Genomic DNA, 25,276 nt, shown 5'->3' on the forward strand with positions numbered 1-25,276 from the left:
ACTAGAATAAAAGTTACATGGTAGGGAAGGATTTTTTTCCATTTTGTTCTGGCAGGTGATAGGTGTTCAACAAATATTGTTAAATGAATACATATTTTTACTTCAGTTTTTCTTATAAGGCTAAGAAAATCACAAGGCACATGTCACTGAGTCAGCAAGATCTAGATCCAGATAGTAGTAGAGATATGGAAGATGTTACAAATGCTGAAGAAGAACTTATTAAGGAATGTGAAGAAATGTGGAAAGACATGGAAGAAGTAAGTACAAAGAAGTAAAAGTGATATATATATATATATATTAATTACTATAAGATTTCTTTCCATTTCAATAACAGACTTAAGGAAAAGAATTATGTTGGTTCCTGAAAGCTGTTATATTATACAATAAAAATTTATATAGCTTTTAGACCTGTAAGCATTTATTCAAGAAACTTTATGCCAGGTGAGCTATATAAAGAGAAAAAATTATGACAATCCCTGCCCTCAAGGAGATTGTCATGTAGTAGAGGTAGTAGTTATTAAGTTAGGAGTATTGTGGAAATGCAAAGACTACTTACAATGAGTAGTAAACCTAGACAGAAAGGGTCAAGGATAGCTTTCTAAAGGCAATAATAACTGAATTCATTTCTAAAGGATAAATAGGAATTAGCTTCTGAAAGTAGGAGAAGTATACAAAGCAGAAGGAACAAAATATATAGGGTTGGAAGAGTTTAGAGAACTCTAGGTAGAATATTATGACTTGGTAAATTGGGAGAAGACGGACCTGTGGAGTAAGGTTGGAAATGTAATTAGGAGCAAGAAAGGAAGAATTTGTTGAGTTTATATTATGGGGAGCCATTAAAGGGTTATAAACATGAAGTAACATGAGATGCAGTTTGAGAAAATTGCTTAGTTGTTTTGAAGAAACATGGGATGCTCAAGTACTTACTAATCCTGATAAGCAGTACTGTAGGGCCAAATCCTGTCACTGCAAATAGAAGAAGGATTTAGGAGCTACTAAGGAGGTAGAGCCAAAGGACTTGGACCTTAATTGTTGTGAAATGAAGTGAAATTATGAATACTTTCAGGTTTCTGATTTGAGCCACTAAGAGGTTGGTCAGGTTATTTCCTAAGATAGAGAATAGAGAAGTGCTGAGGACACATAATTATGGGGTTGAGTGAAAATATGAATTAATATAGAAAACGTTATCTTTGAAATGTTGAATTAGTGAGATAGAATCACTTTTGATATACTTCTGTGTTGGTAAAAGTTTTTTCTACTTAGGGACACCTGGGTGACTCAGTCGGTTAAGCATCTAACTCAGGGTTGGGTCATGATCTCTCAGTTTGTGGGTTTGAGCCCCTCATCAGGCTCAGTGCTGACAGCTTGGAGCCTGGAGCCTGCTTCTGATTCTGTGTCTCTCTCTCTGACCCTCCCCTGCTCATGATCTGTCTCTTTCTCTGTATCAAAAAAAAAATAATTAAAAAAAAAGTTTTTTCCGGGCACCTGGGTGGCTCAGTGGATTAAGTGTCTCACTTTGGCTCAGGTCATGACCTCATGGTTCTTGGGTTTGAGCCCCGTGTCAGGCTCTGTGCTGACAGCTAGCTCAGAGCCTGGAGCCTGTTTCAGATTCTGTGTCTCCCTCTCTCTCTGATGCTCCCCTGATCACACTCTCTCGCTCTCGCTCTTGCTCTCGCTCTCGCTCTCTCTCAGAAATAAATAAAACATTAAAAAAAAGTTTTTAAAAATTTTTTCTACTTAAAATAGTATAATGTTTGAAACAAGCCACAGACTTTTCTTATCCCATTCTTTGCTATAAGATTGTAGATTAAAGCGGGTTATTATTTGCTTTTCGTACCTTTTTTCTTCTTTAAAATTATTTTTTAATATAAATCCTTGGTACTCTGTATGATTAGTGTATTTTCAAGATAATTTAAATAATTCCTTTTTATGNATCACACTCTCTCGCTCTCGCTCTTGCTCTCGCTCTCGCTCTCTCTCAGAAATAAATAAAACATTAAAAAAAAGTTTTTTAAAATTTTTTCTACTTAAAATAGTATAATGTTTGAAACAAGCCACAGACTTTTCTTATCCCATTCTTTGCTATAAGATTGTAGATTAAAGCGGGTTATTATTTGCTTTTCGTACCTTTTTTCTTCTTTAAAATTATTTTTTAATATAAATCCTTGGTACTCTGTATGATTAGTGTATTTTCAAGATAATTTAAATAATTCCTTTTTATGCTTTTGTTAATTTTTCAGTATAGGAATTTGAATTTAAAAATAATGAACAATTTTTTGTAAAAAGATACTGCAACTAGAAGTAAGCACACAAGTAAAATTTAAATTACCCATATTTTAAGTCATATAATTACTGTGAATAGTTGTAGGATTTTTTTGAATGGAACAAAAACAATATCTCCTGAAGGCTTTATTTTCTTATGATCTTAACCATTTTCTTACCTCTTTTGTTATTTTTCTATGGTGCTTTCCTTCTTATTCTCTTATTTCCTATTTTTCCATTATCTAACTTTATTTTTTTTAGCATTTTATTCAGTTTTGAGAGACAGAGAATGAGTGGGGAAGGGGCAGAGAGAGAGGGAGACACAGAATCTCAAACAGGCTCTGAGCCATCAGCACAGAGCCTGATGTGGGGCTCGAACCCACAAACTGTGAGATCATGACCTGAGCTGAAGTCGGATGCTTAACCGACTGAGCCACCCAGGCGCCCCTCCATTATTGAACTTCTAATTCCCCCTAGTATTTGTTTGTATTTGTTTTAATCTTTATTTCTTATGCTCATTATTTCATTTTATATAGAATCTAATATCCCCTTTTACTTTTGCTATATTGACCTTGGGACCTGTTTGGGTGCCTTCATGATCATCTTGCTTAGAAAGTGAGGAACTTGGGGTGCCTGGGTGACTCAGTTAAACGTCTGACTCTTGATATCAGCTCAGGTCATGATATCACAATTGATCATGGCATCGAGCCCTCTTTAGACCTCCATGCTGAGTGTGGAGCCTGCTTGGGATACCTTCTCTCTTGCTGTCTCTCTGCCCTCTCTGGCTCATGTATTCACTCTCTCTCTAAATAAATAAATAATCTTTTTTTTTTTTTCTTAGTGAGGAACTTAAATACTTCTTTTAAATCAGATATTTGTATAATACTACATTGATATAAAAGAGGGAAAGGGAATTGTTTATTATATATAAAAGGTTATAGTGTGTGACTTGTTTTTATTTACTTGTTTTATTTACTTTTTAAATAAAGTGTCAGAAAAAATTATCACTTGTTGGAACTGAGACACTCACTGATTCAAATGCTCAGGTATGAATCCTTTTATTTCTTCCTAAAAATAGTTAAGTTTAATTCATTGTGTTTTGGATAAGAATATTATTTATCTATATTAAACCACATATAATAGCTTTGTTGATATCCATATGCTTAATCACTTGGAAAATACTCTTTCTGCTTTAAGAGAAGTATTCTAAATACTTTTTGAGTGAAATATAATAAATATATTTACTGTATATTTAATGTAAATCAATATATTTAAATAAAGAATATTATCTTTATTATTATCTCTTAACAGTTACACGTATATTTAACTCTTGAGTGAATAATTGCAATTAAGATACCTTGTTAATAATTAGGACACATATTGTCCTGCTTTGTGTTAGGTATAGTAGCAAGTTTTGTTTTGTTAATTTTTTTTTTTTACTGTATGTATAGAACTTTAACTGACTTCACTGTAAGCTTAAACAAAGATTAAGATAGATATCTGTTTACATAATCAAAGCCCTAAGAAATTGGTTTAGGAATATATGAAAGGATCAGTGTAACATATTAAGAATTTAAATTATGACAAAAATGATAGTTCCAGTTTGTGGGAAAAGGATGAATTGTAAATAAATGATAGTGGTACAACTGGTTATCCATTTGGGTGAAAATAAAATTGGGTCTCTGTTTTTCATTATATAAGCATATTTTCTAGATAGATTGCCATAGAAGTCTTACAAGAAAAGTTAGGAGACTATTTGTGCAGTCTAGGGACAGGAGAAATTTCTTGGCTAATAGTACAAACCTAGAAATTAGAAAACTTAGATGTATTTGACAGTCTAAAAAATTAAAAAATGTTTTAGTGACAATTTTAAAGAACAATGTCAAATATACAAATGATTCTAAAGAAATTTCTCTAAAACTTGTAGGAGCATATCAGAAAATATAAGAACTAATTGAAGGCACTACTGAGTTCCAAATTACGCACTTTACGTTTAAACCTGAGTTCATTGTTACAAGGGCAGCAGGTGAGGAAGGTGTGTGTGTGTGCCTGCCATCAGCGAGTTGCAGTTGGCGGTTGTTGTTCATGGCCTGTTAGAGCAGCAGGCAGTTGAAGTCAATAGCAGAGACAGTTCGGAGAGCAGAATGAATTTTTTTGAGGGCCTTGTTTTCTACTTCTTTTTCATTAAAATTGGAATCAAGTTTACATGTGAACTATTAGTAATTTAAATTTCCTTTTGTGTCATTCAGTGTAAAACTAATTTGAAAAAATCATAGGTTGTGAAAATTAAAGATTTAGGCACTGTTCACAAGAAACAACAACAAAACGCAAATTTGATAGCATTTGAGCATGAAAAGGAATAATGGCCTTGATTGACTATAATAATAATAAAAATAAAAATCTATGAGCATAATAATACTGAAAAAAAATGAATGAGAGAAAAAGAAGAGGAAAAAACTAACTTGTCACTTTTGGAAGTTCCTTTTATATCAGGTCTTTAATCTAAAAATTGGTGATAAAGTATTAAAATCTTTTATACAAAATTTTTGAATTTATCAATAAATAAGGTGTTCTTTTATAAAGTATAAAACTTACTATTGTATTTGATACAGCAATATACAGTAAATAAACTATCATCTGGTTTTCTTGGAAAATGTGGTTCTTATATCATAGAAATTGAGACCTAGTGAATCAGAGTCAGTAGGGATTGCACTTGTAAGTTTCCTGAATGATTTTTTTATGCAGTGAACCAGAATTTTGGTGGAAGTGCTTATATAGTTGTAAAGAATCAGGATCCTGAGATAGTCAATAATAACATTATCTGAGGGATCCACAAAATATCTTTTCCTACTGGGGACCTGGTGGCTCAATCAGTTAATCCACTGACTAAGCCACAGTTAAGATCAACTCTTAATCTCAGCTCAGGCCATGATTTCATGATTCGTAAGCTTGAGCCCTGTGTTGGGTTCTGCACTAACAGCATGGAGCTGGCTTGAGATTCTGTCTCTCCCTCTCTCTCAAAACTAAATAAACTTAAAAAAAATATATCTTCTCTTATTATGTTGAGGGTCCCCAAGGCAACTTTCAGGAGTAATTCACAAGACTCAGAGTAACTCATAGAGGGACTCACAAAACTCAGTGTATAGTTATATTCATGACTGAGATATATTACGTTAAGAGGATACCGAGTAAAATCAGCAAAGTGAAAAGGACCGTGGGAAGTCCACAGGAAACCAGACATAAGCATTCAGGAATCCTCTTTTATTGGAGTCATCCAGGATGTGCTTAATTCCCCCAGGGAGTTGTGACTGTGTGAAATGTTTTCTACCATGGAACCTCATGAAAGACTCAGCACCCAAGGTGTTTTTGTGAGGATTAGTCACATAGATAACGCTCTACCTAGCAGATATCAAAATACCACACTTCCAGAAGAAAAGCAGTTTGCAAAAACATTTTAGGCACGATGAGTCACTCTTAACAGGTTGGTGGGAACCATTTCAAAATATAAGTTCCACATGCCAGCTAAGAACCAACCTTGAAAGCAAGCCTTTAAATAACTTCAGGCTTGGTTTGTTTACTCTTTCCTACATACTTATTAACTTTAAAATTTTAATGAACCTCAATCCATTTTTTAAAGTTTATGTATTTTGAGAGAGAGAGAATATGAGCACATGTGAGTGGAGGAGGGTCAGAGAGAGAGAGAAAGAGAGAATCCCAAGCAGGCTCCATACCGATGTGGGGCTCAGTCTCAGGATGATGAGATCATGACCTGATCTGGTATCAACAGTCATATGCTTGTGTAGTAAAATTGGCTTTTTATGTAGCCTGTGGAACTAATCTCATTTTACATATATACAACTATATATGTAGTTTAAAAAAAATTAAGTTTGTTTCAAGTTGATTTATTTTTGAGACAAGGGAGATAGAGCATGAGTAGTATCCAATGTGGGGCTCAAACTCACAACCCTAAGGTTGTGAATCCCATGCTCCACCGACTGAGCCAGACAGGTGCCCTTATATTTTTACAGTAGTATTAATTTAGGAAATAAAAGTAATACAGATCTTTTTCTTTTAGTTTGAGTGGTAAAGTAGAATTGAGAACTTTTAAGACTTGAGCTATAATTAGTATGGTTTAAAGCAGAATTGTGTTTGGAGTGTCAGTTTTTTATAATTTGGATGGCTCTTACATTAGTCATTTATGATAGAAACTTGTGTTAAATTATTTAGAATGTCTATAATTTCATCTATGAATATTCCATAAAAACTGACTTTGTTTTGTGATCTTTTTTTATAGCTGTCATTATTAATTATGCAGGTGAAATGTTTGACTGCTGAACTCAGTCAATGGCAGAAAGAAAATCCTGAAAGTAAGGTTCTTATTTTTAGGTTTATATTTTTATAAACAAATTAATGGCAGATGATTTAAGAAGAATTTCAAGATCCATTTAGCCTTGTTGAAATTGCCTAAATTTTTCTTTCATTTGTATACATTATTTTGTGCTTATTTTATTATAGATGAATATATTTGTGTGACATAATAATCTTAAATTATGCAGACCTTATTATAACCTTCATTTGATCATCATAGATACTATGTCACATGCTCAATAGAAACTATAAATTGCTTCTTAATCAATGAAACATACCTAAGAGAAAAGTTATTTTAGCTACTTATTTATATAAGGGCTACATAGACTGTATGTTGCCTTTTGACTTATCCAATGGGGACCAGCTATATATTTGCCTTTACTGAAGAAATAGAAGATGGCTTAAAAATCTGTAGTTAAAATACCCAGCTAGGAAATATTTTTTTATTATGAAAGCTTACTTTTCTCTGTGCCCCATATATGTATGTTTTTGGTATTTTAATAGATTGTATCCTCTTTCTTTTAACATCTCCCTTCTTTCTCCTGCCCATTTGCTGCCTTTCCTTTAGGTCCTCCCACTTCCTTTTTTAGTCTCCTTTGTAGGCTTACCTTTCTCTATCCCAGTTGTTGTGATTCTTCTGTTCATTCTCTTTCTAGATAATTTCATCTGCATTCTTGGTTTTAACTAGTATATTCACGTCCACCACTGTTCTACATCTTTACTACCACATAGTAGTCTTTTTACTTTTAGCACTTGATATGTATATATATCTTTTAATTTGCATTAAACTGTATATTCTCTTGCCTCTTCAGCATTATATTGAGTATCTCAAAGGCTATTTATACTGTGCTGTTAAAATTTGCTATTTTTTAGAGGGCTGTGCTCAGCAATTTTAACTTCCTACTCAGTGTGCTACTCCAGCATTATATTTTCTGCTTTTGTTTTTATGTTATATCTGTAGTAATGACTTCTGTATCAGTTTGCTAGGGTTGCCATAACAAAGTACTATGGACTGGGTTGCTTAAACAACAGAAATTAATTTTTTCACAATTCTTTTGTTTATAAGTCCAAGATCAATGTGTTGTCAAGATTGGTTTCTTCAGAAACCTCTCTTCTTGGCGTATAGATGGTCATATTCTCCCTGTGTCTTCACACGGTTGCTTATCTGTGTCATTATCTCTTTGCATAAAGATGCCAGTCATAATGGAATGGGGCCCACCCTAATGACTTCATTTTAACAGAATCACAGTTTTAAAGACCCATTTCCAAATATAAGCACATTTTGAGGTACTGGGGATTAGAACTTCAAAATATGAATTTTGGTGGGGAGGAGAACACAGTTTTCATAACAACTTCCAAACCTGTGTATCCAGACCAGATTTCTTTGTAACATCACATTACATATCTCTCTACTTTCTAGATATCTTTTCCAAAATATTCTTTTTTTTTTTTTTTAATGTTTTTTATTTATTTCTAGGAGAGAGAGAGAGAGAGACAGCGTGAACAGGGGAGGGTCAGAGAGAGGGAGTCACAGACTGAAACAGGCTCCAGGCTCTGAGCCGGCAGTCAGCACAGAGCCCGACGCGGGGCTCAAACCCACGAACCGCGAGATCATGACCTAAGCGAAAGTCGGACGCTTAACCGACTAAGCCACCCAGGCGCCCCATCTTTTCCAAAATATTCTATAGATTCTTGAGATTTATAAATTGACCTCCCCATTCTCTTATCCACTGAATGGAATTTATTTGATCAGCCATAAAGCTAAGAGTCCTTTTAGATTTTTCCTTTTTCATGTTTCACATATAGCCGATCATGAAATATTGAGCCCTACTGCCACACATTTACTTTAGGCCTTCATTACCAATCCACTAGTTTGTTATAATGGTCTTTTTTACCTCTTGTTCAAGATTTTTTTTAATGTCTATTTATTTTTGAGAGAGTGTGAGTGGGCTAGGTGCAGAGAGAGAGGGAGACAGAGGATCTGAAGCAGGCTCTGTGCTGTCAGCAGTGAGCCCGATGTGGGGATCAAACTCACGAACCACGAGGACATGACCTGAGCTGAAGTCAGATGCTCAACTGACTGAGCCACTCAAGCGCTCCAAGATTTTTCTTTAAATTAATAATGGGCATTTTCAAACTTGAAAGTTAAAGGTCCAACTACATTCTTTTGCATGCATATTATCTAATTTTTCCAATACTATTTGTTGGGAATACTGTTTTTTCCCCTGTTTAGTTGTCAAAACTCATTTCACCATATATTGTGATTTTATTTCTGGATTCTCTATGCTCTTCTGTTAGTCTATATGTTTGTCTCTATGCCAGTAGCACATTTTTGATTACTGTAGCCTTTTAGTAAGTTGAAATTAGGAAGTATAAGACTTCCAACTTTGTTCTTCATTTTCAAGATAATTGGTATTTGGTGTCCTTTGAGATTCCATGTGAATTTTAGGGTGTATTTTTCTTTTCCTACACAAATATTATTAGGATTCTGATAGTGATTGCATCAGATTGATGTCTAACAATGTTAAGTCTTAACAGTTCTTGAACATGGGACTTTTTCTATCTGTTGTGATATCTTTAATTTATTTCAGCAACATTTTGTAGTTTTTCAGCATAGTCTTTTGCCTCCTAGGTTAAATTTATTCCAAAGTATTTTATTCATTTTGATGCTATGTATCAGGGATTTTCAATTTTTATTTTTCTTATCATCTTCCTTTATGTACACATTTTGTACTGCTAACACCAAACACACAGTATGATCCATAGGTCAAATAAGCATTTTGCCCAAGGTTGCCAGTCCCATAGACTGTCCCACTGAAAGGATTTAAAGTATATTTATATCCTTAGAAGGTGCTATATATTGTATGGGCTTAAATGATTATTTCAATCTGTAGTGAAATGCTACTCATAGCCACAGTAGACAAGAAGGAGATTATTAAGTTTACATTCTTAGAATCCTTCTCATTGTATTTGTTGAAATGATTTGGGAGCCATCCTGGGGCTTCTAGTAATCAGTTCTAATACATGTCCTATGAAGCACATGTGGGAAGCTCTTTCTTGTCAGAAGCACTCTCTAGAATAGTAGGTAGATTAGAAAGTTTTCAGTAGCATATTATTTGAGAAATTTTAGATAGTACTTTATTAGGAAAGGTAAACTTAAAATACAAAGGTTAACTTTTCTAAGTATAAGAATTTACTTTTGGGGCACCTAGGTGGCTCAGTCAGTTCAGTGTCCGACCTCAGCTCAGGTCATGATCTCATGGTTGGTGGATTTGAGTCCCGCGTCAGGCTCTGAGCGTCAGGCTCTGTGCTAACAGCTCACAGCCTGGAACCTGCTTCAGATTCTGTATCTCCCTCTCTCTCTGACCCTCCCCTGCTCACGCTGTCTCTCTTTCTCTCTCTCAGAAATAAATAAAACATTTTAAAAAGTTGCTAGAAAAAATATTTTATTTATTTTTTTAATGTTTTTTTAAATTTATTTCTAAGAGAGAGAGAGAGAGAGACAGCCTGAGCCGGGGAGGGTCAGAGAGAGAGGGAGTGACAGACTGAAACAGGCTCCAGGCTCTGAGCTGGCAGTCAGCACAGAACCCGACGCGGGGCTTGAACCCACGAACCGCGAGATCATGACCTAAGGGAAAGTCGGACGCTTAACCGACTAAGCCACCTAGGCGCCCCTAGAAAAAATATTTTAAAAAAAGAATTTAATTTTGCTATACAGAATTAAAATGAAATGTTAGTTGATACTCATAAACTGGCAAAAAGTTTAGAAGAGTTTATAATATATTTTACTGTTTCTTATTGCTAATAGTAATTTTTTAGAAAAGAATCTGGCATCCTATATTAAAATTCAAAATACATATTTCCTTCTATGAAATTCCATTTCTGGGAATTTATCCTCCCAAATGAAAGCACTAGTGCATAAAGACATAAATTTAAAAATGCTTACAGAGTCATTGTTTTTTGTGACTAAAGTTGAGTTCAAAGTTAATGTTCAGTCAGTACTGATATTACTCAATACTCTATGGTACATTCACCCTGTGGAATATTATGAAGTGATTTAAAATTATGAATTAGACTTATATCAAAATAGAAGGGGTTTGCATGGAATTTTTGTTGAGTAAAAATAAGAATAATGTGTGTGATATCCCCTTGTAAAGCGATAACAAAATGAATAACCCTTGCATTTGTATGTATAGATAATATACATGCACATACACATGCATAAGATCATATAATTACCGAGAAATATATTTAGGGAAACAGTATAGATTCTTGATTTTTTTAAGTTTATTTATTTTGAGAAAGAGAGAGAGAGAGAGAAAATCTCAAGTAGGCTTTGTGCTTTTAGTGCATAATCCAACATGGGGCTTGATCTCAAGAAGCATGAAATCATGACCTTAGCTTAAATCAAGAGTTGGATGCTTAACCAATTTTGGTTTTGAGGGCTTAGAAAACAAAAGGCATAAAACCCAAAATGAACAAATGTCATGTTTGTCTAAAATTATATATTGGTTATATATATTGTCTAAAAGTATGTGTTGGTTATATATGTAAAGGTGTTAAATAAGGAAAGAGATATCTTAGAAATCACAAAATCAAATTCTTTATATTTGAGAATTAACCAAGCATTTATATAATTTTGGCTTGTTTTTTTTTGTTTTTTGTTTTTTTTTTTTTCCTGCAGTAATTCCTCTGAATGAAGAAGTTCTAGTAACATTAGGAAAAGAAGAGGTAAGTAACTTAAGGAATTGGTAGACCCTAATTAACTTTTAACTAGAAATGTTTGAGATAAGTTCATGACATAAGAAGTAGGATGAAACCACTTTAAAGTCATATTAATTTTTTATTTTGATTCTAATTATGTTTTGTTGAATGGAATATTTTAAATAATTTGAATTTGATATCACCAATTTGCATATCAGAATTGTGGTTAAAATTAGTGTTTAATATGTAAACTTCATGCTTGTACTTAATTTTCACTTGATTAAACTTTTCATAATAAAAGAAAAAACATTAAACATAGATGATCCTGATAATCATATGTCCTTCTTAAAATTTAATATACATGTTAATAAAGATTTTTTTTTTAAAGGGTAAGTCCATTAAGTCAAAGTATAGGAAAGAAGATAGAGGCAAATAAGAATTAAATAAGGATGTAGTACATGGAAAGAAATAAGTATCATTGTGTCTAGAGACAGAACTGGGAATAAAAAGGGAGATTATCTGTTCCACAGAATTGAGAAAAACCAGAACCTGAAGGATACTGATACTGCAGCATTCAGTGTTCAAGTATGTACCCATAAACAAGAAGATTTCTTTAAAAGCAGAACACAGACTTTAATTTTATTTATTTATTTCTATTTCTAAAAATAAAATTTATTGTCAAATTGTCTAATTGTGTACAGTGGCTAGTATGTACAGTGTACTCTAGGTTTTGGGGGTTGATTCCCTTGGTTCATGGCTTTACATACAATAGCCAGTGCTCATCCCAACAAGTGCCCTTCTCAATGCCCATCACCCATTTTCCTCTCTCACCTGCCCAACCCCCATCCACCCTAAGTTTGTTCTCTGTATTTAAGATTTTCTTATGGTTTCCCTCCCTCCCTCTCTGTTTGAAACAATTTTTTTCCCTTCTCTTCCCTCGTGGTGTTCTGTTAAGTTTCTCAAGTTCTACATATGAGTGAAAACATATGGTATCTGTCTTTCTCTGACTGACTTTTTCACTCAGCATAATACCTTCCAGTTCTATCCATGTTGCTACAAATGACATGATTTCATTCTTTCTCATTGCCAAGTAGTATTCCATTGTGTATAAAACCACATCTTTATCCATTCATCAGTTGATGGACATTTGGGCTCTTTCCATGATTTGGCTATTGTTGAAAGTGCTGCTGTAAACATTGGGGTACACGTGCCCCTATGCATCAGCACTTCTATATCCCTTGGGTAATAGTAGAGAGAGAGAGACAGCGTGAGCAGGGGAGGGTCAGAGAGAGGGAGACACAGACTCTGAAATAGGCTCCAGGCTCTGAGCTGGCTGTCAGCACAGAGCCCGATGCGGGGCTCGAACCCATGAACCGTGAGATCATGACCTAACCGAAAGTCGGATGCTTAACCGACTAAGCCACCCAAGCGCCCCTGAAGCTGTTTTTAAAAAGACTATCAGAGGGGTGTCTGGGTAGTTCAGTCTAAGATCGTGATCTCATGGTTTGAGCCCTTCATTGGGCTCCTGCTGTCAACACAGAGCCTGAATTGGATCCTCTGTCCCCCTCTCTCCTTCTGCCTCTCCCCCGTGGGTGCTCTTTGAAAAATAAACAACGATTGGGGCTCCTGGCTGGCCTAGTTGGTTGAGCGTCTGACTTTGGCTCAGGTCATCATATCACAGTTCATTATATTTTCATTAATTTTTTTTTTTTTATTTGAAACTTAAAAAAATAAACATTAAACCCTACGACCCAGCAATTGCACTACTAGGTATTTATCCACGGGATGCAGGTGTGCTGTTTCAAAGGGACACATGCACCCCAGTGTTTATAGCAGCAGTGTCCATAATAACCAAAGTGTGGAAAGAGCCCAAATGTCCATCAATGGATGAATGGATCAAGAAGATGTGGTATGTATATATATACAATGGGGTATTACTCAGTAATCAAAAAGAATGAAATCTAACCATTTGCAACTACATGCATGGAACTTGAGGGTATCATGCTAAGTGAATTAGTCAGAGAAAGACAAATATCATATGACTTCAATCATATGAGGACTTTAAGATACAAAACAGATGAACATAAGGCAAGGGAAGCAAAAATAATATAAAAACAGGGAGGGGGACAAAAACATAAGTGACTTAAATATGGAGAATAAATAGAGGGTTACTGGAGGGGTTGTGGGAGGAGGGATGAGCTAAATGGGTTGGGGGCATTAAGGAATCTACTTTTTTTTTTAACTTTTTAATGTTTTATTCATTTCTGAGAGAGAGAGAGAGAGAGAGACAGTGTGAGCAGAGTAGGGTCAGAGAGAAAGGGAGGCACAGAATCCAAAACAGGCTCTAGGCTCTGAGCTGATTGTCATCACAGAGCCCGATGCAGGGCTCAATCCCACGAACCGTGAGATCATGACCTGAGCCGAAGTCAGATGCTTAACTGACTGAGCCACCCAGGTGCCCCAGGAATCTACTCTTAAAAAATCATTGTTGCACTACATGCTAACTAACTTGGATGTAAATTAAAAAAAAAAAAGAAAATTAAAACACATTAAAAAAAAGGACAAATCTGAGAACAAAAGACTTTGTAAATGAAAACATGATACCTAAAATAAACACAAAAAGTTTGATGACTATAGGCATGGAAATCTGTCGGAGGCCGCACCGGCTCTGACAGGTCCAGGGGTCCCTGAAGNCCAACAGAAATCTCCCACAGAGTAAGGATAGCAAAAAAAAGAAAGTTGGAATAATAGAAGATAAGAGAACTATCGTCTCAATTCAGAAGTACAAAATACAACCAGTAGAGGTTCCAAATTAAAAAAAAAATCAGAAGAGGGATGCCTAAGTGGTTCAGTCGGTTAAGCTGCCGACTCTTGATTTCAGCTCAGGCCATGATCTCCTAGTTCAAGAGTTAGAAACCTGCACTGGGTTCTGTGCTGGCAGTGTAGAGCCTACTTGGGATTTTCTCTCTCCCTCTCTCTCTGTACTTCCCCTGCTCGTCCTCGTGCTGTCTCTCTCTCTCTGTCTCTCTGTCTCTGTCTCTCTCAAAAATAAATAATATTAAAAAAAATGGAAGGGGAGAAATAATAAATAATACACAAACATTTTCCCAGAATGAAAGATAGTATTTCTTTTTCATACTGAAAAAAGCCACTAAATTTTCAATATCATGAATGTAACAGGATACATCACCTAAAGATCCACCATAATTTTCCTTTTGGTAGCAGCCCTAAGACTAGCAACTCTGGTTTGGACTGGCTGAAATCCACACTCTGGTTTGCACTGGCTAGAATCCAAACTCCAGCATTGGCCTTAACACTCTACTTTCATTTTAACTATTACAGATAAAAATAACAAAGGGCTTGAATATTTAGTTTCATTCTCATTATTTTGTATTTTCTTATACATCCAGTGAGCCAACTGTATGAGAAGTTTTTCTGTTACTTCCAAATTTCATTGACTGCTTCTGCCTACAGTTATTTTTTTTTTAATGTTTACTTATTTCAAAGAGATGGTAAGGGGGAGGGGTAGAGAGAGAGGGAGACACAGAATCTCTGTGAGCACAGGGCTTGAACCCACAAACTGTGAGATCTTGACCTGAGCTGAAATTGGTTGTCCAAACTACTGAGCCACCCAGGCTCCCCTGCCTGCTATTGATCATGGTGTGGCGGCTATTGTCTTCTATCTTTGTTGACTTGGTGAACATCAGGCATCACATTCGTCATTTCCTGCCTCATTAACCTTCTTTTTCCACATAGTGCTTTCATTATGTTTTGGTGAGCTAGTGTGATTATAGCAGATCCGACTTGTGATGCCAGTTGTGCCAGGGTTTTCCCCAGGACCACTCTCAGGTTCAGTGATTTGCTAAATGGACTCACAGAACACAGAAAAACTATTGTACTCAGGTTTACAGTTTATTACGGGTGAGAAGACACAGATTAAAATGAGCAAAGGGAATACACACGTGGGTTAAGCTTGTATGAGTCTTTTCCTAATGTAGTTGCATGGATGTGTTTAATTCTCCTTGCAGTTGAATGTGACAACATATGCAAAGTGTGATCAAACAGGGAAGTTCACCTGAGCTTTGTTGTCCAGGGTTTTTTATCAGGAGTCAGTCACTAGGCGTGTGGGGCTTCCTTGACTGACCTCACCTACTCGGACTCCAGCCCTTTAGAGAAAAATTGCATTCACCATAAATCACATAATTAGAATAACTTTTTAATCAAAATGGTAGCAAGTGACCTAAGGTCCTAGGCATACATAAACCCCTTTTTTAAAACAATTGGCTCCATTCCCAAGTGGAGCTCCAACTCATGAGCCTCAAGTCAAGGATCACATGCTCTACTGACTGAACCAACCAGGCATCCCTCCATAAACACTTATCAGACATATTCTTAGGTGTCAGAGCTCAACCTTCAGGAGTCCATTAGGGACCTATCCTGAAGAAGGTAAAATGTGCAGTTTATGAAACCTTGGCTTGCTCAGTTAACTGTTTCTTGCATACTTGTCTTTATTCTCTTAACAGTGTCTTTTAAAGACCATAAATTCTCAATTTGATTAACTCCATTTTATCAGGTGTTTTTTTTTTTTTTTTTTTTTTTAAGTTTGTGCTCANCTCAGGCAGAAGAGCATGTGACTCTTGGTGTTGAGGTTGTGAGTTAAAGCCCCACATTGGGTGTAGAGATTACTTAAAAAAACATATTTCTTTAAGTCTGTTTATTTTGAGAGAGGGGAGGAAAGAGAGAATCCCAGTCTCCCTGCTCCGTGTGCAGAGCCCGACATAGGGCTTGATCATGACCTGAGCTGAAACCAAGAGTCAGATGCTTAACCGACTGATCCACCCATGTGCCCCAAAAATAAAATAAAAAAAAACATTGCCCAAATTAAAGTCACAAAGAGTTTTTTAAATGTTTTCTTTAAAAATTTTTTAAGTTTCACAATAATGATCTATTTTGAATTCGTGTTTTTATATGGAATGAGTTACTGATAAAGTTATATTTTCTTTCATATGGATACTAATTATGGGCGTTCTGACACAAATTTTTGAAAAAATTATCTTTTCTTTTTTGAATTTCCTTTGTATGTTTTTTGAAAATTAATTGATGGCATATATGTAGATCCATTTCTAGACTCCCCATTTGTTCTTCATTCTTTGGTTTATTTCTCTTCCTTTTATTCTGTGTTTCTTCTGTCTTTAGGTCAATACCACATTGTTTTATGGGTGCTTGGCTCAGTCGGTTGAGTGTCAGGTTAGGCTTTGGTTTTTGACTCAAGTCAGGATCCTAGGGTTGTGGGATTAACCCCCACATTGGGCTCCACACTGTACATGGAGCCTGCTTGAGATTCGCTTTCCCTCTACCGCTTTCCCCCACTTGCTTGCTCTCTCTCAAAATAAAAAAATAATTTTTTTTTGAAAACCACATTGTTTTATTTACTGAAGCTTTATATTAAATCTTGAAATAAAATAGGATGCATTTTCTATCTTTGTTCTTTATCAAAATTGTTTTATATTTTCATATAAATTAGAGTTGGCTGGTCATTCTATCCCATAAAAAGCTCACTGAATTTTGACGGAGATTGCCCTGATTCTGTAGTTTAATTTGAGGACAATTGACATCTTTAACATATGAGTCTCAATTCAGATCCAGGAGCTCTATATGATCTCGGCATTTACTTAGGTCTCCATTTGTTTAGGATTTTTAAGATTCATATCATCGATGTTTTATAATTCACTATGTTAAAGGCTAAAAAAGAAAAAAAGATATTCAGTCATCTCGTGAATTCAGAAAGAATGTGACAAAATTCAATATTCTATATTTTTTTTAATTTTTATTTTTTCTTAAGCATTTCTCCCTAAACAGAGGGCTTGAACTCATGACCCCAGGATCAAGAGTCTCATACACTCTCAACTTAGCCATCCAGGTGTCCCAATTCATGGTTTTTAAAAAAAGATTTAATAAGTGTAATAGAGGTGTGCAGGCTTTATGCATTTTTGTCAAATTCATCCTTTTAGCATTTCATATTTTTAATGTAATTAAAGTGGTATTCTTTTTTTAGTTGTCAATTATGTATTGCTGGTACATACAAATACAATTAATATTTATATATTGGTCCTAGTATGATAAAGCCCTTTTTTCTAGTAGCTTTTTTGTAGGTGCTATGAGATTTTCTACATAGCTAGTCATGTCATCTGAGATCAGAGGGACATGCATTTATTCCTTTCCATCTTGATGCATTTTATATGTTTTTCTTTTTTTTTTAATGTTTTATTTATTTCTGAGAGAGAGAGAGAGAGAGAGACACAGCGTGAACAGGGGAGGGGCAGAGAGAGAGTGAGATACAGAATCTGAAACAGGCTCCAGGCTCTGAACTAGCTGTCAGCAGAGTCCCATGCGGGGCTCAAACCCACGAACTGTGAGATCATGACCTGAGCCGATGTCGGACGCTTAACCAACTGAGCCACCTAGGCACCCCTGTTTTTCTTGCCTTATTGTATTACTCTAGGACTTTCAGAAATATAATAAAACTGGTGGAGATGGACATTTTTTGCCTTGTTCCTCACCATAGTGGATAGCATTTTCTCTTTCATCATTGTGATGTTAGCAGTAGGTTTTTCATAGATGCCCTTGGGAAATTACCTTCTTTTTTTTTTTTTTTTTTTTTGTGAGAGATACAGTGTGTGTGTGTGTGTGTGTGTGTGTGTGTGTGTGTGTGTGTTAGCATAAGCCAGGGAGGGGCAGAGTGAGAGGGAGAAGGAATCTTAAGCAGACCCACTGCCCAGCACGAAGCCTGACTCAGGGCCTGATCTCATCACAGTGAGTTGGACATTTAACAGACTGATCAACCTAGGAGCCCCAGAAATTACCTTTTAATACAAGTAATGAAGTCTTTTCTAAAATTATAAATTATTATTGAATTTTCTCATTTTTTTTTCTGAATTCATGGAGAAGATGAATGTTTTTTTCTAATTTAGTCTGTTGATGTAATAAGTTACATTGATTTAAGCATAGGGTATTATAGTAGTTTCAGGTATACAATATAATGATTCAACCATTCTATACATTTCTTAGGTCTTATCGAGATAACTGTACTCTTAATCCCTTTTATCTGTTTTCCCTATCATTCCACCTACCTCCCCTCTGGCAACCCAGTTTGTTCTCTGTATATTTAAGACTCCTTTTTTCTCTTTGTTTCTTTGTTTCTTAAATTCCACATACAGGTGAAATTTATATGGTATAGTCTTTCTCCATTTGACTTATTTTACTTAGCATTATACCCTCTAGATCCATCCATATTGTTGCAGATGGTAAGATGTCATTCTTTGTTTATGGCTGAGTAATAGTCCATAGTATAGATATGCCATGTCTTCTTTATCCAGTTGTCTGTTGAAGGGCATTTGAGTTACTTTCATATCTTGGCTGTTGTAAATAATGCTACAGTAAATATAGGGATGCATATATCGTTTTGAAATAATGTTTTTGTTTTCTTTGGGTATATACACAGTAGTGGAATTACTGGATCATATGGTAATTCTCATTTTAATATTTTGAGGAATTTCCATACTATTTCCCACAGTGGCTGCATCAGTTTGCATTCCTACCAACAGTGCATAAGATTTCCTTTTTCTCCACATCCTTACCGTTACTTGTTATTTCATATGTTTTTTATTTTAGCCATTCTGACAGGTGTGTAGTGATATCTCATTGTTTTAATTTGCATTTAAATTTTGCATTTACATAGTTAGATGTGAACCCCTTATCATATATATATCATTGGCAAAAATCTTCTCCCATTTAGTATGTTGCCTTTCTGTTTTGCTGACGGTTTCCTTGGCTGTGCAAAAGCTTTTTAGTTTGGTATGGTCTCAATAGTTTAATTTTGTTTTTTTTAAACAATATTTATTTATTTTTTATTTATTTTTAGTTTTTTAAAAATGTTTATTTTTGAGAGAGAGAGATAGAACAGAGCACAAGCGGGGGGCAGAGAGAGGGAGACACAGAATCCCAAGCAGGCTCCAGGCTCTAAGCTGTCAGCACCACACCCAATGCAGGGCTCAGACCCACGAGCCCTGAGATCATGACCTGAGCCGAAGTTGGATGCTTAACCAACTGAGCCACCCAGGCACCCCTAATTTTCCTTTTGTTTCTCTTGCTAGAGGAATCATATCTAGAAAAATATTTCTATGGCTCATGTCAAAGAAATTACTTACCTATGTTTTCTTTTAGAAATTGTATGGTTTTAAGTCTTACATTAAGGTCTTTAATCTATTTTGAGTTTATTTTTTTGTGTAAGGTATAAGAGAGTGGACCAGTTTCCTTCTTTTGCATTAGTTCTTCAGTTTTCCCAACACCATTTTTTGAAGAAATGGTTTTTTCCCATTGTGTATTCTTGCCTCCTTTGTCGTAGATTAATTGACCATGAAAGTATGGATTCATTTCTGGACTCTATTCTGTTCTATTGATCTTTATCTGTTTTTGTGCCAGTATCCTACTGTTTTAGTTACCACAGCTTTGTAGTATATTTTGAAATCTGGGATCGTGATGTCTCCAGCTTTTGTTCTCTTTCAAAATTGCTTTGGTTATTTGAGGTTTTTGAAGGGTTCTATATAGGATTATTTGTCCTAGTTCTGTGAAAACTGTTCTTGGTATTTTGATGGGGATTGCATTAAATCTGCAGATTGCTCTGGCACTATAAACATGTTAACAATATTGCTCTTCTTGTCCATGAGCATGAAGTATCTTTCCATTTATTTGTGTCTTCTCTGTTTTTTTCATTAGTGTTTCATATTTTTCAGAATATAGATCTTTGACCTCATTGGTTAAGTTTATTCCTAGTATTTTATTCTTTTTGTTGCAGTTGTAAATGGAATTGTTTTCTTTTTTTTTAATATTTTTTAACATTTATTATTGAGAAACAGCATGAGCAGGGAGGAGCTAGAGAGGGGCAGAGAGAAAAAGGGGGACACAGAATCTGAAGCTGGCTCCAGGCTCTGAGCTGTCAGCACAAGAGCTCAACGTGGGGCTTGAATCCACAAGCTGTGAGAACAAGCTGTGAGATCATGACCTGAGCTGAAGTCGGACACTTAACTGACTGAGCCACCCAGGCGCCCCTCTTTCCAGTTTCTTGAATTGTGTATTTTTAAAAATAAACCCATTTTATTTACACCTTTGGTTTATTTGGTTATTTCTCCCTTTTTTTGTATGGTTTCTCTAAGGTTTATAACAGACATCATTGTTTTGTTTATTTATTTATTCTTTTACATTTTTATTTTATTTTTGAGAGAGAGAGTGCGAGTGGGAGAGGCACAGAGCGGGGTATAGAAGACTTAAAGCAGGCTCTGTGCTGACAGCAGAGAGCGCAGTGTGGGGCTCGAACTCAGAAACTGCGAGATCATGACCTGAACCAAAATTGCATGTTCAACTGACTGAGCCACCCAGGTGCCCCTGTAACAGATAACCTTAAATTATCACTGATTTAAATGTGTAAAAAGCTCTGGTAAACTGTTGACATCAAGAAAGTGCAATACTAGCTAATATGTTAAAAAACCAAAAAGATACTAGGAAAAAAATCCAAATGTTCCTGTAATTTGCTGTAGCCACATAGTCTTCTTTGGTGTTCCTTGAATATCTCACACATACTCTTGCTTCAGTGCCTTTGTACCTACTGTCTTTCTGTGTGGAACATTGTTTTGCTAGATATTGTCAGTGTCATGTCTCTTGTCTTTATCTGCTGTGGTACTGTTAACTTGATCAGAGAGGTCTCTCTCTACCATATTACCTAAAAGAGCCATTCCTGCTCCTCATTTCTGTGCTCCTATTTTGACTTATTTTTTCTTCATGATACTGATCACTCTCTGCAATTATATATTTGCTTGTTTGGATTCTCCTCTTTGTTCATCTTTGAATCCTTGGCTCTCTCAATCTTGCATGGTAGTCAGTGATCAATAAATATTTGTTAAATGAGTGATAATCATTCATATTTGTTTTGTATGTTTAGATTGTAAAAAATCACCCAATCTACCTGAATACCGAAAACTTACCATTTAATTGCCTTTTAGTATGAAATTCAAATTTATAGCTCAAAACCCCTTCTTATATTTTTGAATTTAACAAATGACATATTACAGAGAACTTAATATCTGCTGTATATTTTTCTTTCATAGACTTTCTGATGGTCTTTTTGCTCTCAATTTCTGAATATCCTAAGCAAATAATGTAAATTTCACTCTTGTTCAGAAATATAACTGTCTATGGGATTATAGACTAAGGAATTAATTTGAATTATTTTGTTCTAGTTCCAAAAATTGAGACATGATCTTGAATTGGTACTCTCTACTATTCAGTCGAAGAATGAAAAGTTAAAGGAAGACTTGGAAAGGTATATTTATATTATAATTACCTCTAATCACAGATATATGTTGAATTGGCATTATTGTTTTATTGGGCTACTGTCGGTTTTGTTTTTCCATGTTTAAAGGGAGCAACAGTGGTTGGAGGAACAACAACAGATATTGGAATCTCTTAATGTACTACACAGTGAATTGAAAAATCAGGTTGTGACAATTTCTGAATCGAGGTATTAATTTTGTATTCTAGGTTTTTGAAATAGGAAAAAGTTTTTTTTTTAATGTAACATGAAATACATAGATAAAAAGAGGGGAAATGTTATTAAAAATCATGAGTNCCTTATATGTTAAATAGAGAATTTTACTTTCATAAAGTCAGTTACTTGGTTTGAACAAATGAAGTTTGAACAAAGTGTTTCATCAACTTTATGAGTAACTGGTTACATATACTCATTATCTTATGTATTTTATCTGTAAAATATTTCTCTTAATTTTTAAAAAATCTATTAGAGTCTTTGATGAGCTGAACACTAAAATCCATGGTATAAAAGAATTTAAGGAAAAGCTCTTGATTACTTTGGGTGAATTTCTGGAAGATCATTTTCCTCTGCCTGATAGAAATGTTAAAAAGAAAAAGAAAAAGGTAAGTTTTAAAGAACAAATTCATGTAGATATTTGTATATGAGATTGTTTCACATAGGTTCAAATGTAAATTTTCTGATAAATTTTTGTAGTTAGCTATACATTTCAAAGACACACACAGATACATGTAAAGAAATCTTCCAACATCACATTACAATATTTTTTGAAAAATTAGAAGTAACCTAGTTTGTCAATAAATTAGAATTAAATACATTTTTAAAATATTGTATCCATATAGTGGGGGGAAATGTACCTTTTTAAAATAACATATAGAACTACCAAAAAAGTTCTTAACATGCTCACAATTTATTATTAAATGGATAAAAAACAGCTAGCTAAATTTTATTAGTCTAATTTGTACTAAAAAATGTAATAGTGTCTACGTATGGGTGTTAGGATTTTAGTGAGATTTGTTTTTGTTGTTTTCCAAATTTTCCATGATGAGCATATGAAACATTTAAAATCAAAAGATATCTGTTAGTTAATATAAGTTCTTAACTATTTGACCAGTGGTTATGAGGGAATAAACCTTTTTCACAAAAGCAAATAAATACTTCATTTGGTGACAGAAGATTGAAAATACTTTAATTCCTTTTTAAAAATAGTGTCTAATGTAAGTAAAGAGAGCTTGTGGAAGTGGGGAAGGCATTGAAATTGGTACCAGAATTATTTTTCTAAAAATACATATTTTAGGGGTGCCTGGGTGGCTCAGTAGGTTAAGTGTCTGACTTTGGCTCAGGTCATGATCTCGCGGTTCGTGGGTTTGAGCCCCGTGTCGGGTTCTGTGCTGGCAGCTCAGAGCATGGAGCCTGTTTCCAATTCCGTGTCTCGCTCTCTCTCTCTCTCTCTCTTTGCCCCTCCCCCACGCATGCTCTGTCTCTGTCTCAAAAATAAACTATAAAAAATTTTTTTAAAAACAAAAATACATATTTTAATTATTTTTAAACATAAAACTTATGGCTCCTTTCTGGATGAAGTCTTTAAACTCCTTAGAGTAATCAATTTATATTCTGGACTTTGTCTCTTTAGCCTCCTTTCTAACCATTCTTTATTTATGTCTTGCATGAATCCATTCAACTGTATCCTGTAGTTCCAGAAAGTATGCAATGACCGGTCACTTTTTGTGTCTTCTGTGTTCTGTTCCTTCTGCTTACAAAACATTTCGTATCTGATGAAGATGGCAAATTCTTACTTAAGGCACATCAAACATCATCCTTTGTATGAAGTATTAAATGAAGTTTATGTGTCATTTTATTAGTATTATCACATGATTTTGTAGCAATCATTTGTATCTATCTCTCTGTTCACCTACTGTGCACTCTGAGCTCCTTCATGTGTTGAATTCATCTTTATGTAGGTCTATTATCTTGCATATGTATTCTAGTATCTTCTGAGTTCTTATTTATTTATTTTTATAGATGTTTATTCAATTAAAACAAGTTTTCAATGTTTTATTTATTTCTGAGAGAGAGAGGGAGAGACAGCGTGAGCAGGGGAGGGTCAGAGAGAGAGGGAGACACAGAATCTGAAGCAGGCGCCAGGCTCTGAGCTAGCTGTCAGCACAGAGCCCAACATAGGGCTTGTCCCATGAACCGTGAGATCGTCACCTGAGCTGAAGTCGGACGCTTGACCGACTGAGCCACCCAGGTGCCCCCTTTTATTCATTGTAGAGAGAGCAAGTGAGCATGAGTGGGGGAGGGGAAGAGAGATGAGGACAGGATCTGAAACGGGCTCTGAGCTGACAACAGTGAGCCTAGTGCAGGGCTTGAACTCAAGAATTGTGGGATCATAACCTGAGCCAAAGTTGGATGCTCAGCTGACAGCCACCCAGGCACCCCCATGAATTAATATTTATTGAATGACTCTGAATATATTAGGAAAAGAATAGGATATTCCCTGTTTTCTTATAATCTCTGTGTTTTGTTATTCTTCCCCTTCTTCATTGTAACTGTCTCCCATTCTGTCCATTGTTACCTTGTTCATTTTTAAAATTGTTGACAGTCTTCTGTTAACCATTTCATTAATTTCATGATTCCCTATCTCTTTTTTTTTCTTAAATAGTTTATTGTCAAGTTGGTTTCCATATATCACCCAGTACTCATCCCCACAAGTGCCCTCCTCCATGCCCATCATTCCCCTTCCCTCTCCCCCACCCCCATCAACCCTCAGTTTGTTCTCAGCCTTCAAGAGTCTCTCATGATTTGCCTCCCTCCCTCTCCCCAACTATTTTTCCCCTTCTTCTCCCCCATGGTCTTGCGTTAACTTCCTCCTTTTCTTCCTTTTAAAATTTTTTAACGTTTATTTATTTTTGAGAGACAGGGAGAGACCGAGCATGAGTGGGGGAGGGGCAGAGAGAGAGGGAGACAGAGTCTGAAGCAGGCTCCAGGCTCTGAGCTGTCAACACAGAGCCTGACACGGGACTTGAACCCACAGACTGTGAGATCATGACCTGAGTTGAAGTCGAATGCTTAACTGACTGAACCACCCAGGTGTCCTGCGTTAAGTTCCTCCTAATCTACCTATACGTGGAAACATGTGGTATCTGTCCTTCTCTGCCTGACTTATTTCGCTCAACATAACACCCTCAAGTTCCATTCACATTACTACACATGGCCAGATTTCATTCTTTCTCATTGCCATGTAGTTTTCCATTGTATAGATAAACCACATCTTCTTGATCCATTTGGCCATTGATGGACACTTAGGCTCTTTCCATGTTTTGGCTATTGTGGAGAGTGCTGCTGTGAACATTGGGGTCCATGTGCCCGTATGCATCAGCACTCCTATATCCCTTGGGTAAATTCCTAGCAGTGTTATTGCTGGGTCATAGGGAAGTTCTATTGTTAATTTTTTGAGGAACCTCCACACTGTTTTCCAGAGGGGCTGCACCAGTTTACATTCCCACCAACAGTGTAGGAGGGTGCCCGTTTCTCCACATCCTCGCCAGCATCTAGAGT

At 35.5% G+C, this 25,276-nt stretch overlaps 1 protein-coding gene across 10 annotated transcripts in view; it reads left to right on the plus strand.

Moving 5' to 3' along the window:
* CENPK (centromere protein K) overlaps positions 1-25,276 on the plus strand; it is a 45,449-nt gene that overhangs the window by 10,026 nt on the left and 10,147 nt on the right. For 7 of the 10 annotated variants that reach the window (XM_077773536.1, XM_077773535.1, XM_077773538.1 and 4 more), the window contains 7 exons: positions 107-257; positions 3,252-3,308; positions 6,557-6,629; positions 11,315-11,361; positions 21,627-21,709; positions 21,809-21,907; positions 22,188-22,320. In XM_077773536.1, the coding sequence (XP_077629662.1) occupies positions 141-257; positions 3,252-3,308; positions 6,557-6,629; positions 11,315-11,361; positions 21,627-21,709; positions 21,809-21,907; positions 22,188-22,320 (609 nt within the window). In that variant the 5' untranslated portion in view covers positions 107-140. The remainder of the gene's footprint in view (positions 1-106; positions 258-3,251; positions 3,309-6,556; positions 6,630-11,314; positions 11,362-21,626; positions 21,710-21,808; positions 21,908-22,187; positions 22,321-25,276) is intronic. The other 3 variants (XM_077773540.1, XM_077773541.1, XM_077773544.1) reach the window with 2 other exon arrangements.

This window comes from Crocuta crocuta, unplaced genomic scaffold, assembly GCF_008692635.1.
Source record: "Crocuta crocuta isolate KB4526 unplaced genomic scaffold, BGI_CrCroc_1.0 scaffold383, whole genome shotgun sequence".
NCBI lineage: Eukaryota > Metazoa > Chordata > Mammalia > Carnivora > Hyaenidae > Crocuta > Crocuta crocuta.